The 13,591-nt window shown below is 39.8% G+C and overlaps 1 protein-coding gene and 1 long non-coding RNA gene across 6 annotated transcripts in view; one reads left to right on the forward strand and one right to left on the reverse strand.

The window, feature by feature from the left end:
• The first annotated feature begins 1,246 nt into the window (after window positions 1-1,246).
• On the forward strand, window positions 1,247-13,500 carry TRIM13 (tripartite motif containing 13). 5 transcript variants are annotated; one of them, XM_043891667.1, is made up of 4 exons: window positions 1,334-1,383; window positions 1,624-1,715; window positions 1,949-2,062; window positions 11,905-13,500. In XM_043891667.1, exon 4 carries the CDS (start codon window positions 11,913-11,915, stop codon window positions 13,134-13,136), a length of 1,224 nt encoding a protein of 407 aa, XP_043747602.1. In that variant the 5' UTR covers window positions 1,334-1,383; window positions 1,624-1,715; window positions 1,949-2,062; window positions 11,905-11,912; the 3' UTR covers window positions 13,137-13,500. The 5 variants fall into 5 exon arrangements, with proteins under 5 accessions (XP_043747599.1, XP_043747598.1, XP_043747602.1 ...); XM_043891666.1 differs by having other exon boundaries at window positions 1,345-1,394; XM_043891664.1 differs by lacking the exon at window positions 1,624-1,715 and having other exon boundaries at window positions 1,247-1,383.
• Window positions 1,457-13,591, reverse strand: part of LOC122686545 — a 50,764-nt gene continuing 38,629 nt past the window's right edge. The window contains exon 5 of the long non-coding RNA XR_006338818.1: window positions 1,457-1,976. This is a non-coding gene — a long non-coding RNA (uncharacterized LOC122686545). The remainder of the gene's footprint in view (window positions 1,977-13,591) is intronic.

A 13,591-nucleotide genomic window follows, 5' to 3' on the forward strand; every position in this document is an offset into this window, starting at 1 on the left:
CTCCCAGACTTGAAGTCCTAAAAATTCCCACTGAATAAATCATATTTCTCAACTTTCAGATTGTGACTATATTTGACGGCAACATCTTCTTCAAAGGCAAAATTGGGTTTAACAGAGATACACACAAAACTGGGTTTTATGGGACCCAAGCATGGTCAGGAACTGGATATCTTAGAAGGGAGTGGGGAGGAGTTTTTTATAGCGATTGAGCTAAGCAGTATTAGTGACTGGGCCCAAGTACCAATCCTTTCCCCCAGGAATTCTATTTCCAAAGCACAGACTTCCTCAAATGGGGGTGAACTCAACCCCAGGGCATATTCTGTGATTTTTGTCCTTGGTTCACATCCCTCAAGGCTGCAAGTTTGGGAGAAGCCATTCTTTCACCTTTGTAATCTTGTAATTGCTCGTTTGTAAGTGCTTAACGCCTTTGCTATTAGAGAAGGTCCCTATATAGGGGGCTGGACGTCAGAATACTGAGTCAGGCTAGCGGCTAATTGTATTTAAGTTCTTTCTCTCCAAAGGAAAGGGCAGTGGTGTTTTTCCTAAAAAGAAACCTTGAATTGGGTCCCTCGTGTTCAGCCTAAAGCTTGCAAAGAAATAGATGGTGAGGGCGGGGGCGGCAATAGTTAACTATTTTGACTGTGCTCTGGCTGGAGCCCTTGGCTACAGCCCTGGCGTTGGTCCCAGGGCAAGCGCCCATCCCACGCACCCCGGGCTGTGGGGTGCAGGCGGACAGCCGTCTCAGTCTCCCCCAAGCCGCTGAGGCCGAGCTGCTGGTCGCGAGAGATGCAGATGAAGCGGTGTGAAGGGTTGGGCTTTTTTTTTTGTTCCTAAAAATGCAACGAACAAAAAAAAAAGTACAACAATCCAAACCCAACCATCTCGTTGTGCGCCGGCTTCCTTCCCAGGCGGCTCCACCGGGGACCACGACGCCTCCCGTCGCCCGCGCTCTGCCCGGGCCCAGCCCGCGGACCCGCGCGATCCGCGTCCCCGGCCCGGCGCCCCGCGGGCGCGCGCAGCCCTCACGAAGCGAGCGGAGCGCGCCGCCGGGAGCCCGCGCCGCCGGGAGCCCGCCCCTCGGCCCCGCGCGCCGCGCGCGGTGGCGGTTGCAGGCGGCGGTTGGAGATACCGGAAGGACTCCCGCCTCCCCTCACCCGCGGCCTCCCTCCCCCGGGGAAAGGCGAGCCCCGGGAGGCGGAACAAAGGCGCGGCTCGGCCGGGAAGGCGGACCGAGGTGCCGGGGGAAGGAGGGCGTCGGGGCGGGGCCGGTCGGCGCCGCGAGTCCATTTTGCAGCCGTTCCCGCCTCGTAAAAGCGCGGTACCCACGGCCGGAGGACTGGCCGCTGCGCGGCTCCCAGCGACTCCCCGCCACCGGCCCCGGAGGTCCGAGATAAGTACGCGCCGGCCGGCTTCTCCTGGGGAAGCGGGGTGGGGACTTGCCCTGGCTGGGCGGGCACCTGCGTGCGTGGGGGCTGGCGGAGAGCTCGGTCTGCGCTCGGGTCCCCGCGGAGAGCAGCCGGGCCCGGGAAGCGGAGGTGGGGGGAACGGCGTGCGGGTGGGCGGCCGAGGGCCGGGGGCCGGGCCAGCGCGGCCGGGCTCCAGGAAATCTGCTCCGCTACCCAGCGCTCCTGGCTTCACCGCCGGCTCCTCGGGATCGCCTACAAAAGAAGAGGCGACCGTGAACCAGAGTCTGAGCGCGCGACCACCACCCTCTGGTACTGAACGTGGGGAGGTGCCTGGTGCCGGGGGAGGGCGCCCTCGCCGTGAAGCTCCTTAGCACAAAAGATCGCCAGGCTCTCCCAGGCTCCTGGCTTTTTCACCAGGTCCTTGCCGGCTGGCCTTCTTTGCGGGCGGGGGGAGATGATTGAAAAAAACGTTGAGGGTCAAGACTAAGGATCCTGTGCAGATAAACGTATAACACTCTTCTTTCTTTGTTCTTTATTTGCAGTAACCTCGTTTTGATTACCAGTCACGACCTGAAGAAAAAAGAAACCAAAACCTGATTGCTTTGCCTTGGGAAACAGTAACCCCGACCAGTACTCCTGGCTTGCAAGTGACAGAGGTAAGCTACAATACTTTTCCCTACATTAAGCAAAAAAGCACCCAATTTCTTCAGGCCCAGAACCTTTCAAAATCGAACTCTGTCGAGTGTATGTGTTCCCACCCTCATAAATGGTCTTTGTTCTTTTCATATTTTGTCAAAACCCAGAAAAATAGATTCAGTACTTAGACATTCTTTATATGACAGTTATTTGAAACATAATCCAAAGATTTGTATTGCAAAGGAAAAGAGGCTACAACAACTTTTTGCTTTTAAATAGGGTTTGTCTTTTTTTTTTTCCAATTTCCTGTGTCACTGCTGCTTGGGTTTGTACAACAGGGCTTGAGTTTTCTGACCCTAGAGACCTTTATATAATAGGTATTTTAAAAGCAGAATTTCTTTTACATAGCCAGTGCCTCTGGTAGAACTTGATGGAGTTGTTGATTAACTGCTTATACTTCTGTCTTGCACAGTAAGAAGATATATTTCTTCATACTCTCCTGTCTTTCCCTAAAAATACTGTTGTCTTTTTTTTTTTTTTTTTGCACCAGCTGACATACTAAGCCTCTCTGGCAAGTCTTTCTGTAACACCAGGTTATTTTTATTCCCTACATGTATTAGTTACCTGGCCCTACTTCTGCCACAGCTGTTCAGCTATGCCCATCTCCACCAACGGTGCTCTGCACCTGCTATGCTATGTAACACTTACTTTGCCCTCCCTTAAAATTATAGTTCAACAGAGTCCAACTGTCTTAGGACTTTTCTTGGTTAATACACTCATGCTCTAACATAACACTGTAAATGAGTAGTTACAGTTCAGTTCAGTCGCTCAGTCGTGTCCGACTCTGCGACCCCAAGAACTGCAGCACACCAGGCCTTCCGGTCCATCACCAACTCCTGGAGTCCACCCAAACCCATGTCCATTGAGTTGGTGATGCCATCCAACCATACCGTATCTATACACACATATGTTAATTAAATCACCTTACACTGATATAGGTCAATAGTTTACAAGATTGTCACACATTACTTAATCTTTCCAAGAACATTATGAGGTAGGTATTGTAAAAATCCTGATTCCATGAAGGGTAGAACTAGTGCTTGGAAAGCTAGGTAGTTAGATGCAGTTTCAGTGCTCTTTACCCTCCTTCACTGGAGAACCTGTTACAACCTACTTTGTAAAAATGATAGCATTTTAGAAGGGGTTTAGAGAACTCATGATTAAATGTCTCCATTTAATGAGCGAGGATCCTGAATTCTTGACCCACTTTTCGGACAGTGCTGAAGTCCCATAACTGGGCGGCTCAGACCCTATGCCTTGCCTGCTGTGAACAGTGCAGGGTGGGGCTCAGTGTTTTCACTGGTAAAGTTAGGTGTTTAGCTAAATGACCTCTAAGGTGTTGTTAAGCCCAGTATTTGCTTTATTCTTATCCCATAACTTTTAGCACCATATACTATATATTGGTAATATGCAGACACATACTAATATTAACTGCCTTAAACTGTTTTAGACTTTAAACTTAGGTAGGTATGGTAAAGTATGCCTTTTTCTTTTTTTTTTTTTTTTTACTAAGTTCTATAAAAGTATGGTTCTGTTGTAAGGTCAGGAACTACTTGGAGAGGTGGAGCATCATCATGCATCATTGGTCAGAGTTCAGAAAGTGGTATACTGTTTTCTAGAGGCAAACTTGGTGGTCTTTTCAAGAGCCTTGAGAATGTTTCTACTCTTTGACTCACCTGACAATACACTTAAAGGAACCATCTAAGGAAATAATTAGAGTGTTGGACTCAGACTTTGCTACATTGTTCATTAAAATGTTATAACTCCCCCAAAATAAAAAGTAGGAAATAGCATATCCATAAGATAGATGATCATGTTTTGAAAGAATAGGGGAACAACAGGGGAAATGCAAGTAATAAAACAAGTGGAAAAAGTGGACAGAGTTGTGTTATGCTACCAGTCCTGTTAAAATATGTGTATGTGCACACACACACAAGATTGGAAGAAATATGCCAAAATAATGTTAGAAGAAATACACCAAAATAATAATAATGGTTATTTCTTGGCAATGTGACCATGGGTAATTTTTTTCTCTATATTTCCTGAATTTTCTGTAATCACAAATTATAATTGTAGAAAAACAAAATCCACTTGTATGGATAACCTCTCCAACGTTAATCTGGTGTCAGCTTTCTGCATCCTTTTGTAAGGCATTTATTACACCTTGTATGATAATACCTCTGTAAATGTGCTGTATTTTGGAATTTAGGGCAGGAATTGATTTTTGACTTAGTATTTCATCTTTTAAAACAGCGTTAGATCGTTGGATTATCCATCTTTGTATTCGTGAAAGACATTGCTACTGCCGTTACCTTGCCTTGAAACTCTTAGGTACTAGAGGAATAGTACCCCTAACAGTTAAGCAAAAAATAGGTGTCCTTTGACATATAGAATAGTTACACTCCAGTTAAGCTCTTAAGGGAATCCAAGCAAATTCCCTTAATGTGGATTGCTTTCTAATTCATTTGCATTATAGATGTAGATACATTTCTAAGGAAAAGTTGAACTGAAAATTTTTGCTGATAGTTTAAATCATTGTCTTTCCTGTGGAATAAGCACCACAAGTGTATCCTATTTGGCAATAGCCTGGCCACCCCTTTAAAATTCCCAGAGGAGCTCTTTCTTTGTTCTCCTGAATATATGCAGATACTGAATAGGAGGGAGGACTGTCAACAGAGTGGATAGAATATAGCCAACCTGGAAATTGCTTAAAGTTTAGCATAATTAGCTTTCTGTTTGAAATATCTTCTAGATGAGTTTTACTTAGAATAAAATGTGTATGTAATTCTACACTGAACAAAGGGAACTTGGTTCAGACCAATTTTATTGGTAGGTAGTACTGATCAGTTAGCCACAAAATAACCTTTTTTCTCTCACTTCCCAGATAGATTTAGCTTGCTGTGTACTGAATTGACAGTAGTTTTCTGAAAGCTGGCATTAACCTCAAATGCAGGGCTAGATGATGAAAACGTTTAATAGATAACAATCTGTTGGGGATAATAATTTAGGCTAATGATTGCCAAGTTTATTGTTGTGAAAGAAGATTTGTTCTAGGGGTAAAATTTTGTCACCTTCATTTAAACCTGTTTACATTTATTTGGGAGAAAAGAAACCAGACATGTCTGGTTCATAAAACCTTTGTCGGTAGTTCCAATTAAAGTTAATTTTAACTCTTAACAGGTAAAGATAAATAATCTGAGTCTGGTTGGTACCAGACTAGGAGAATAATTTAGGCCATATGTTAAGTTTCCTTGAAATTCAGACCCTCATTTTATTCTAATTGATTTCATCTGGGTGGGAGAGAATGGGATTCCATGCCATTAGATGTCCTCATAGATTTCTAAATAATTGTTCATAAATAGGATAGTGATACCTGATCTAGCTCATAATCCTAGAACTATTGATTTAATGCTACTGATTAACAGGATTACAGAATAATATCTTGGGTGACTATCAGGTGAGAGAGAGAAGGTGTTAGATAAGAGGAAATCAAAAAGATTATATTCCTTGAAGTAGAATGGGGAAGATGAGTTAAAAGAAGAATAAACAAGAGTCAAGGAAAAAGAGTGGCATAGAGAAGAGAATGAAGGAAAGGAAAAAACTAATTTTTTCCAAGTTTGTCTGGACTATGAAGGTACTGACATAGTTTTTGGTTTTTGAGATCTCATCTTAGTCCAAAAACTTGTGAAGTTTCTGACTAGGTAGGGCTTCCAAGCTGCTAGACCTTCTATACTAGGTTTATTTTGACCTAATCAGGAATCCTATTAGAAATACTGTGGGGGAAGTTTTACTTATTATTACTTATTACTGCTACTTATTCTAGGCAATGCCAGAAAAGGTAGGTTACTTATGTCTTATATGGACACAAAGGTAAATTATATAGTGTTTGCAAGGGCCATGTAACAATTAGATAAGCTATTTTAGATACTATACATGGTATGTTTTCATATTCCTTTTTTAAGTTATTAGAAATTTTGTTTTTCTCTTAATCTCACATTATCCTGTTTGGATCATGTTTTGGCACAGTCTCTAAAAGCCAGAATGAAGTGTAATAACACACTGATAAAGAGTACTTTAAAAAAAAACAACTTGGTAAATAGTTTTCATGTATTATTATTAGATAACTTTCAAAAGTTTTTCAATGAGGAGAAAAACTAACATGTGTAAGTGGTTTGTCCAAGGTCATAGGTTGAGAGCAAAATGAGTATGTCAGTCTACTCATAGGCCTGGATCCAGAGATTTCCAATCAGATACTTTTTATTTTATAAAAGATTAAAAAATATTATAGCAGATTAAGCTCTTTATGAAGCTTTATCATAGTCAGCTAGTGTTTCTGAAGTTTTACCTTTTTAGCTCAATACGATTTTCCTACAACTGGTCTCACTGTTGAGTTTTTTTTCCAACTTTTGTGAAAATTTTCAAATATACTGAAAATTAAAAGTACACTACAGTAGATATCCTTACATCCTCTACCTAGATTCAATCATTGTTAATACATCTTTAGTAAGTTTCAAGAAACCATTTAGTGGATCTCATACTAAATTATCAGTATACTACTTGGAAATAAGATTAACTAGTTGGATGAGAGGACATAGTTTTTTAAAAGGTGAGCTCTTTTATTCTATACTTTGTTCCAAAATAAGGTTGATTGATGACTGGCTGATTAGTAGAGTTCACATAATTTAGTTTTGTCTGTGAAGTGAGTTTCAGTATTTTCTATCTAGTTACTTGTTAGGTATTTACATACTGCTTTGAAATTTCTGAATTCAAAGATGCCTCAAATCAGGATGGAAATTAGGTTTAAATTTCTAAGATAAAAGGTATAATCTTTTTATTCTCTAATGGGATTTGGGAAGAAAATCATGGATATTATTTTGAACTTTATATTGTTGTCAACTAATGAAGTGCAAAGATTTAATAGGAAAGGTTCTTTTAAAGAAAAGGTTTTATTAAAGTTACCTTTTAAGAGTGAATAAAATGAACACCTCTTCATTTATAATCATTTTGAGTTGATCATATAAAAACAAAAAGGCTTCCAAGAGGGAGAAGTCAACTTTTACTTCTGTTTTATGACTCCTTTCCTTTGGGTTGTGTTAGTCCTCAGTCGTGTCCGACTCTCTGTGACACCATGGACTGTAGCCTGCCAGGCTCCTCTGTCCGTGGAATTCTCCAGGCAAGAGTACTGGAGTGGATAGCCATTGCCTTCTCCAGGGGATCTTACTGACCCAGGGATCGAACCTGGGTTTCCTACATTGCAGGCAAATTCTTTACTGTCTGAGCCATCAGGGAAGCCCGTAACTGTTAGCTTTTCTATCTTTTAAAATATTCCGGTTGTTGTATTAAAGACTCTTGTTGCTAGTAATATATGCCCACTCAAGATAGTATTGATCAAACAGTTTTTGTAGTCTTCCTTGAGTGGATATTTTGAAAGTTTGCTTAAAGATAAATCTGTGGTGGTGTTATACAACTGCATTTGTCAAAACTCATAGAATTATGTACCAAAAGGAGTTTTATTCTCCATAAATTAAAAAATATATATATATATTTTAAAATATATTTTAAAGTATAAATAGAGTAGACAAATGAAGTTGAAAACCAGAGGAGGTGGTAGGTAACTAGTTATATATTCAGCTACTTTCTTTGTTGGTATAGAACTTGGGAGGTTTTTAGGGATTCCTTGGCAGTGTGATGGTTAGGACTCTGTGATTTCCTTACTGCAGGCCCAGGTTCAGTTCCTGTTCAGGGAACTAAGATCCCACAAGCTGCGTGGAGCAGCCAAAATAAACGGAACTTGGGAAGTTTTTAATTCAAAAGAAGAAATGAATCTTGGAAAACTTGTTTGCCTTTTTATACTTAATTTGAGATTGGTTAAATTGAAATTTTATGACTGGTGAACAGAAATTTTGTTCACATAATAAAGTTTCTTGACATCTATATTTGTCCCCACACAAAGGGGATATATATTTTAGTTTCATCAAAGAAGTAAGCTCAGGTGACTTAGATTTTTATGTGTTAGCACACTTTTTAAAAAAAGAATCTGTAAGTTCCTTTACTATGAAACATACCCTTCTCTTATGCTAAAAACCTTATTGTTTTCCTTTAAAACTTCTGAGGCAGCAAACTTGCCATGGTTTCTTGGGTTGTTAGGCTAATATATCTCAGTTTTCTCTAAAAGTCAGCTAGGGACGTGGTCACAGAGTTTTGACATAAAGGTTTTGAGTATAAGGCTAAGAAAAGAAAATTGTTTTAATGTGGATTAAAATGAAAATCTTTAAATTATGAACTAAAATTTATAAGTTGTATCACTAAAAGTGGAACAACAGGATCTGCTATGGTTTTGATGCAATTTTTTTAGAAAAGGGACTTTCCAAATAGTAACATTTTTCTCTGGTTCATTTTAAGAGCTGTAAATTGATTATGGCTTTGGGATGACTGTTATTTCTAAATTTTCCTGTGTGTGACATTTTCCTTTTTTTTAAATCATACTTGATTGCCTTAAAATTCTTCTTGGCCTCTATTGCAGTATCCTCAGTTTTCTTCAAAGTTTCTTTGTCTTGGGTGCCTTTTTCTCCTTCTCATGACAAAACTTAGTATCTTTTGTTCTCCCTTTTAGTTATTTAACATGCTTAGATAGGATTCTCTGGAAATATTAACCTGGCAAGGAAGACTAAATTAGGTTTACTTTATTGAATGCTGCCGCCACTACTTTCCTGTTTCTACTGCTTACTCCAAAATATAATTCTAGGTGAAACATGTTAGAGAGCAGGGGAGGTGATAGACTAGTGGTGGAGGATCATGAAAAGTTTTCTTTCTTTGCTCTAAAGAGTCAGAATGTTTTCTAACTGCTTGATAACCTTTCAGCACACTAACCTCAGTCTCTGAAGCCATTCTTTTTCCAGTGCTTTTCAAAGAGTGATTTGTCATGTCACAAAAGATTTTTCAGAAAAATAAGCTCATCACCATTTTTGCCATATGACACTACATTTTGACAGAATACTCTACTTTAGTTCTACATTATTATTGTTTAGTTGCTAAGTCATATCTGACTCTTTGAGACCCCATGGACTGTAGCCCACCAGGCACCTCTATCCATTGGATTTCCCAGGCAAGAATACTGGAGTCGGTTGCCATTTCCTTCTCCAGGGGATCTTCCTGACCCAGAGATCAAACCACTGAGCCACCAGGGAAGCCCCAGTTCCACATATATATGTATTATATATTTATTATACATATATCTCTCACAACCTAAGACCATAAACTAATTGGTCCTGCAAGTTCAGCTTATCTTTTAAGTCTTCTACATTGTAGCTCCAATTGTGATTCTTTTTTTTTTTTTTTCCCCCACCCCCCTGTGATTCTTAAAATTACTGTCAAAAGTGTTTACTTACTTTTGGTTATAAGATGACATAGAGATTAGTAGACCCTATTTTATTTATTATTTATAAATTTTATTACTTTGGTGGTAATGTGATAAATTATGAAGGATATGTTTATCTTAGTAAACTGAATGGCGACTATTTAATGCTATTTTTGTTTCTAAAACTTTAGGGATAAGAGTTTTAAAATATACATTTTAAAAGAATAAACTTGAATTGAGAATTAGTATTCTCTAGTTCTCTAGAATTAGTATTCTATTTAAGGTCTCAAATATTTTGGTCTCAGGACCCCTTTAGACTTGAAAGCTGAGGCTCCCAAGAGCTTTTATTTACATGTGTATTTGAAATTAAAACTGAGAAAAAAATTTAAGGTAATTCATTTAAAATGACAATGCTAAACCTATCACATGTTAACATAAATAATTTGTGAAAAATAACTTTTCAGAACAGTTGTGAGAAGGGTGGCCTTGTTTTACATATTTAGAGATCTCTGTCGAGAATCGCCATTTAGTAGACAACAACAGGAATCTTTTATGTATCTCTGCATTACATCTGTTACAATCAGTTATTTTGGTTGAAATATACAAAGAAAATCCAATTTGGCTTGGCACAGATACGTAGTTGGTGAAAGGAGGAATATTTTAATGGCCTTTTCGGAAAACTATCACTCTTCTTTGATACCATACCAAAACTCAACAAGTGGTAGTTTCTTAAAAGTTAGTTGAAGTATGAAATCTGAAAGCATATTTTTTTTAACATATTGGTCTTTTGATCTTTTACCCAGGCATGACCTGTAACATGCATTGGTGATTTGAACCAGTTAATTCGCTGTGTAATGTAGATCTCCAATGCACGCATGCACACTAAGTCTCTTCAGTCGTGTCCGACTCTGTGCGACCCTGTGGACAGCAGCCCACCAGGGTCCTCCGTGCACAGGATTCTCTAGGCAAGAATACTGGAGTGGGTTGCCGTTTCCTTCTCCAGTAGATCTCCAGTGACATATTTCATTATATAAAGATCTCTGTCGTAAAACAATATGCATGTTAATATTACCACTTGTTTCATTAGAAAAGTCTTTAATTAATGGTAAGCTATCAAGCTCTTAAGTGGCAACTATGTTTGCCAAAATCCAGTTTTCACTTAAAAATTCAACTTTTTATCATTGGCAAGAAACACTGTCATTTGTTTCCCTTGAAGTGATGGGCTCATTTTGTTTGTTTTCAGAAAACTGTCTGCCAGATACCTAAGTCTCCACACCCATAGTTTGTCATTCATTGTTTCAATTATAGAAATGGTGTTCCCTGAAAAAAGCAGCTGATTAGCGTGTGGCTAAATTGCCTAATTGCTTTTCCTCCAGACAGTATCTGCTGGTATGCAATAGAAATACTTTGTGGTTGCTTCATATTTTGTTATATGAAGGATTTAAAAAGACATGTACACAAGGATTAAGACTTAGTAAAATGAATAAATTTTACTCTTTCATTAAGAACATTCTAAAATGAACCTGGCTGCCCTCACCTTTGCCCCAACTGTGAGTATGTGGTGTTGAAGAATACATTAGGAATCCAGTTTGGGGCTACCTGTGGTCTTGTTTGGTTCCTGCTAAGGCCCCAGCCGTATCTTCTTAACCATTGCTTTCTTAACAGTGCAGTGTCAACACTGTGCCAAAGGTAAAGAGCATCTCAGTATTATATGAAAATAGTATTGTCCTCACAGGTGCCCTAGAAGAGCCTTAGGGACGCCCAGGTTTCTCCCCACTGCATCTTGAGAACTGATTGCTCCAGACAGTGCAAACAGTTTTGATTACTGTCCCAGTGGTTTTAAAAAATATCCATTTAATTCTCTAGGGAAGAATGAATTGCAGCTCTCTCATTTTATGTTTTTACCCCTGATTTTAATAATTGTAATCTTGCCTTTGAAATAGGAAAATGTGCCAGTTTTTAATAAAAGTCTCCGTTGAGAGAACATGCTTGGATTTATATCTCTGCTTCTTTCTTTAAATAGCATACCATTTTATAATTGTGGGCCCAGACTAAAGAGCTCATTCTGTTCAGACACTGAGTGGCTTTGTTTCTGACAGCTAGTAGTCAGCTCGGTTTTAAAACAAGCATTTGGGCCCTGCTGGCTCAACTTGCAGTTGTCCTCGTCCTCGCCCTGTCTCAGCCAATGACTGTGTTGGAAAGCCCACACAAAGGCCTTGTGTACCGGGAGCCCCACTGATAAGGAGTGTGTTCTAGTCCCAGCAGATGAAATCTGCTTTGGTGTGCATTCCCGTCCCAAATTTCTCTTATTTTCTTTGTTTGACTGGTTATTTCTGTGACAAGAGCATTTTTTAATGACCGTGAAGTTAGTTTCTTCTAATTATTTCATAGCCCAAATGGAGGGGATTCCTGGCATAGAATAAAATGTTTCTCTCTCTCTGGTAGGAGATGTGATGGAGCTGCTTGAAGAAGACCTCACGTGCCCAATCTGTTGCAGTCTGTTTGATGATCCCCGGGTTTTGCCTTGCTCGCACAACTTTTGCAAAAAGTGCTTAGAAGGGATCTTAGAGGGGAATGTGCGGAATTCCTTGTGGAGATCCTCCCCATTTAAGTGCCCCACGTGCCGGAAGGAAACTTCAGCAACTGGAGTCAACAGCCTGCAGGTTAATTACTCCCTGAAGGGTATTGTGGAAAAGTATAACAAGATTAAGATCTCTCCCAAAATGCCAGTGTGCAAAGGACACTTGGGACAGCCTCTCAACATTTTCTGCCTGACTGACATGCAGCTGATCTGTGGTATCTGTGCGACTCGGGGTGAGCACACCAAGCACGTCTTCTGTTCTATCGAAGATGCCTATGCTCAGGAAAGGGACGCCTTTGAGTCCCTCTTCCAGAGCTTTGAGACCTGGCGTCGGGGAGATGCCCTTTCTCGCTTGGATACCTTGGAAACTAGCAAAAGGAAGTCTCTACAGTTGCTGACTAAAGATTCAGATAAAGTGAAGGAGTTTTTTGAGAAGTTACAACACACGTTAGATCAGAAGAAGAATGAAATCCTGTCTGACTTTGAGACCATGAAACTTGCAGTGATGCAGGCCTATGACCCAGAGATCAACAAACTCAACACCATCTTGCAGGAACAGCGAATGGCCTTTAACATTGCTGAGGCTTTCAAAGACGTGTCAGAACCCATCATATTTCTGCAACAGATGCAGGAGTTCAGGGAGAAAATAAAAGTCATCAAGGAAACTCCTTTGCCTCCCTCAAATTTGCCCTCAAGCCCTTTGATGAAGAACTTTGATACCAGTCAGTGGGAAGACATAAAACTAGTGGATGTGGATAAACTGTCTTTGCCTCAAGACACTGGCTCGTTCATTAGCAAGATTCCCTGGAGACTTTATCCGTTATTTGTGGTGGTCATTCTGCTTGGCCTTCTCGTTTTCTTCAGTCCCGCCATATTCCTAGAATGGTCCGTATTTGATGAAATTGCAACTTGGAAAGATAATCTTTCAAACTTTAGTTCCTACCTGACTAGATCAGCTGATTTTGTAGAACAATCAATTTTTTACTGGGAACAGTTGACAGATGGGCTTTTCATTTTCAGTGAAAGATTGAAGAGTTTTACTTTGGTGGTGCTGAACAATGTGGCAGAATTTGTGTGCAAATATAAACTCTTATAAAATCTGTTTCAAGTACATAGTTCTGTGTCTTTTGTTAGAAATTTGTTAGAATAGAGTGGTAGTTCAGATTTGGTTAAGATTCCAGTCAGATATTGCCCTCTAAAAGTATTCCTTTCAAAAATAATGTCTTATACATGTTGAAATTAGGTAGCATAAAGAGAAAAAAGTGAAATTTAATAGTCTAGTCTCCAGCCCGCCTTCCTTTTTAAGGTGCTTTTGAAATTAGCATCCTATCCCCAGTACCGGTTGTGTTTGTGCTATGAAAGGAGAGGGTAAGAGAATACATGATTTAATATTGTACTGATGAGGCAGTGTAATAATAATTGTTTTTAAGCATGTAATAAAGACTACTCTTGTAAAGCAACTGTTTTTTGTTTTTTGAGAGTGAACATTCTTTAAAAAAGGAATAAGATAAGATGGACTGAATTTGCAGCTTTTTCTGCAGAGGGTTGATT

The sequence above is a fragment of the Cervus elaphus genome, chromosome 30 (genome assembly GCF_910594005.1).
Source record: "Cervus elaphus chromosome 30, mCerEla1.1, whole genome shotgun sequence".
NCBI classification, from domain to species: Eukaryota; Metazoa; Chordata; class Mammalia; order Artiodactyla; family Cervidae; genus Cervus; species Cervus elaphus.

Bases quoted from the DNA above. Each gene is read 5' to 3' on its own strand.
- TRIM13 (XM_043891664.1), top strand. From the start codon at position 11,913: ATGGAGCTGCTTGAAGAAGACCTCACGTGCCCAATCTGTTGCAGTCTG.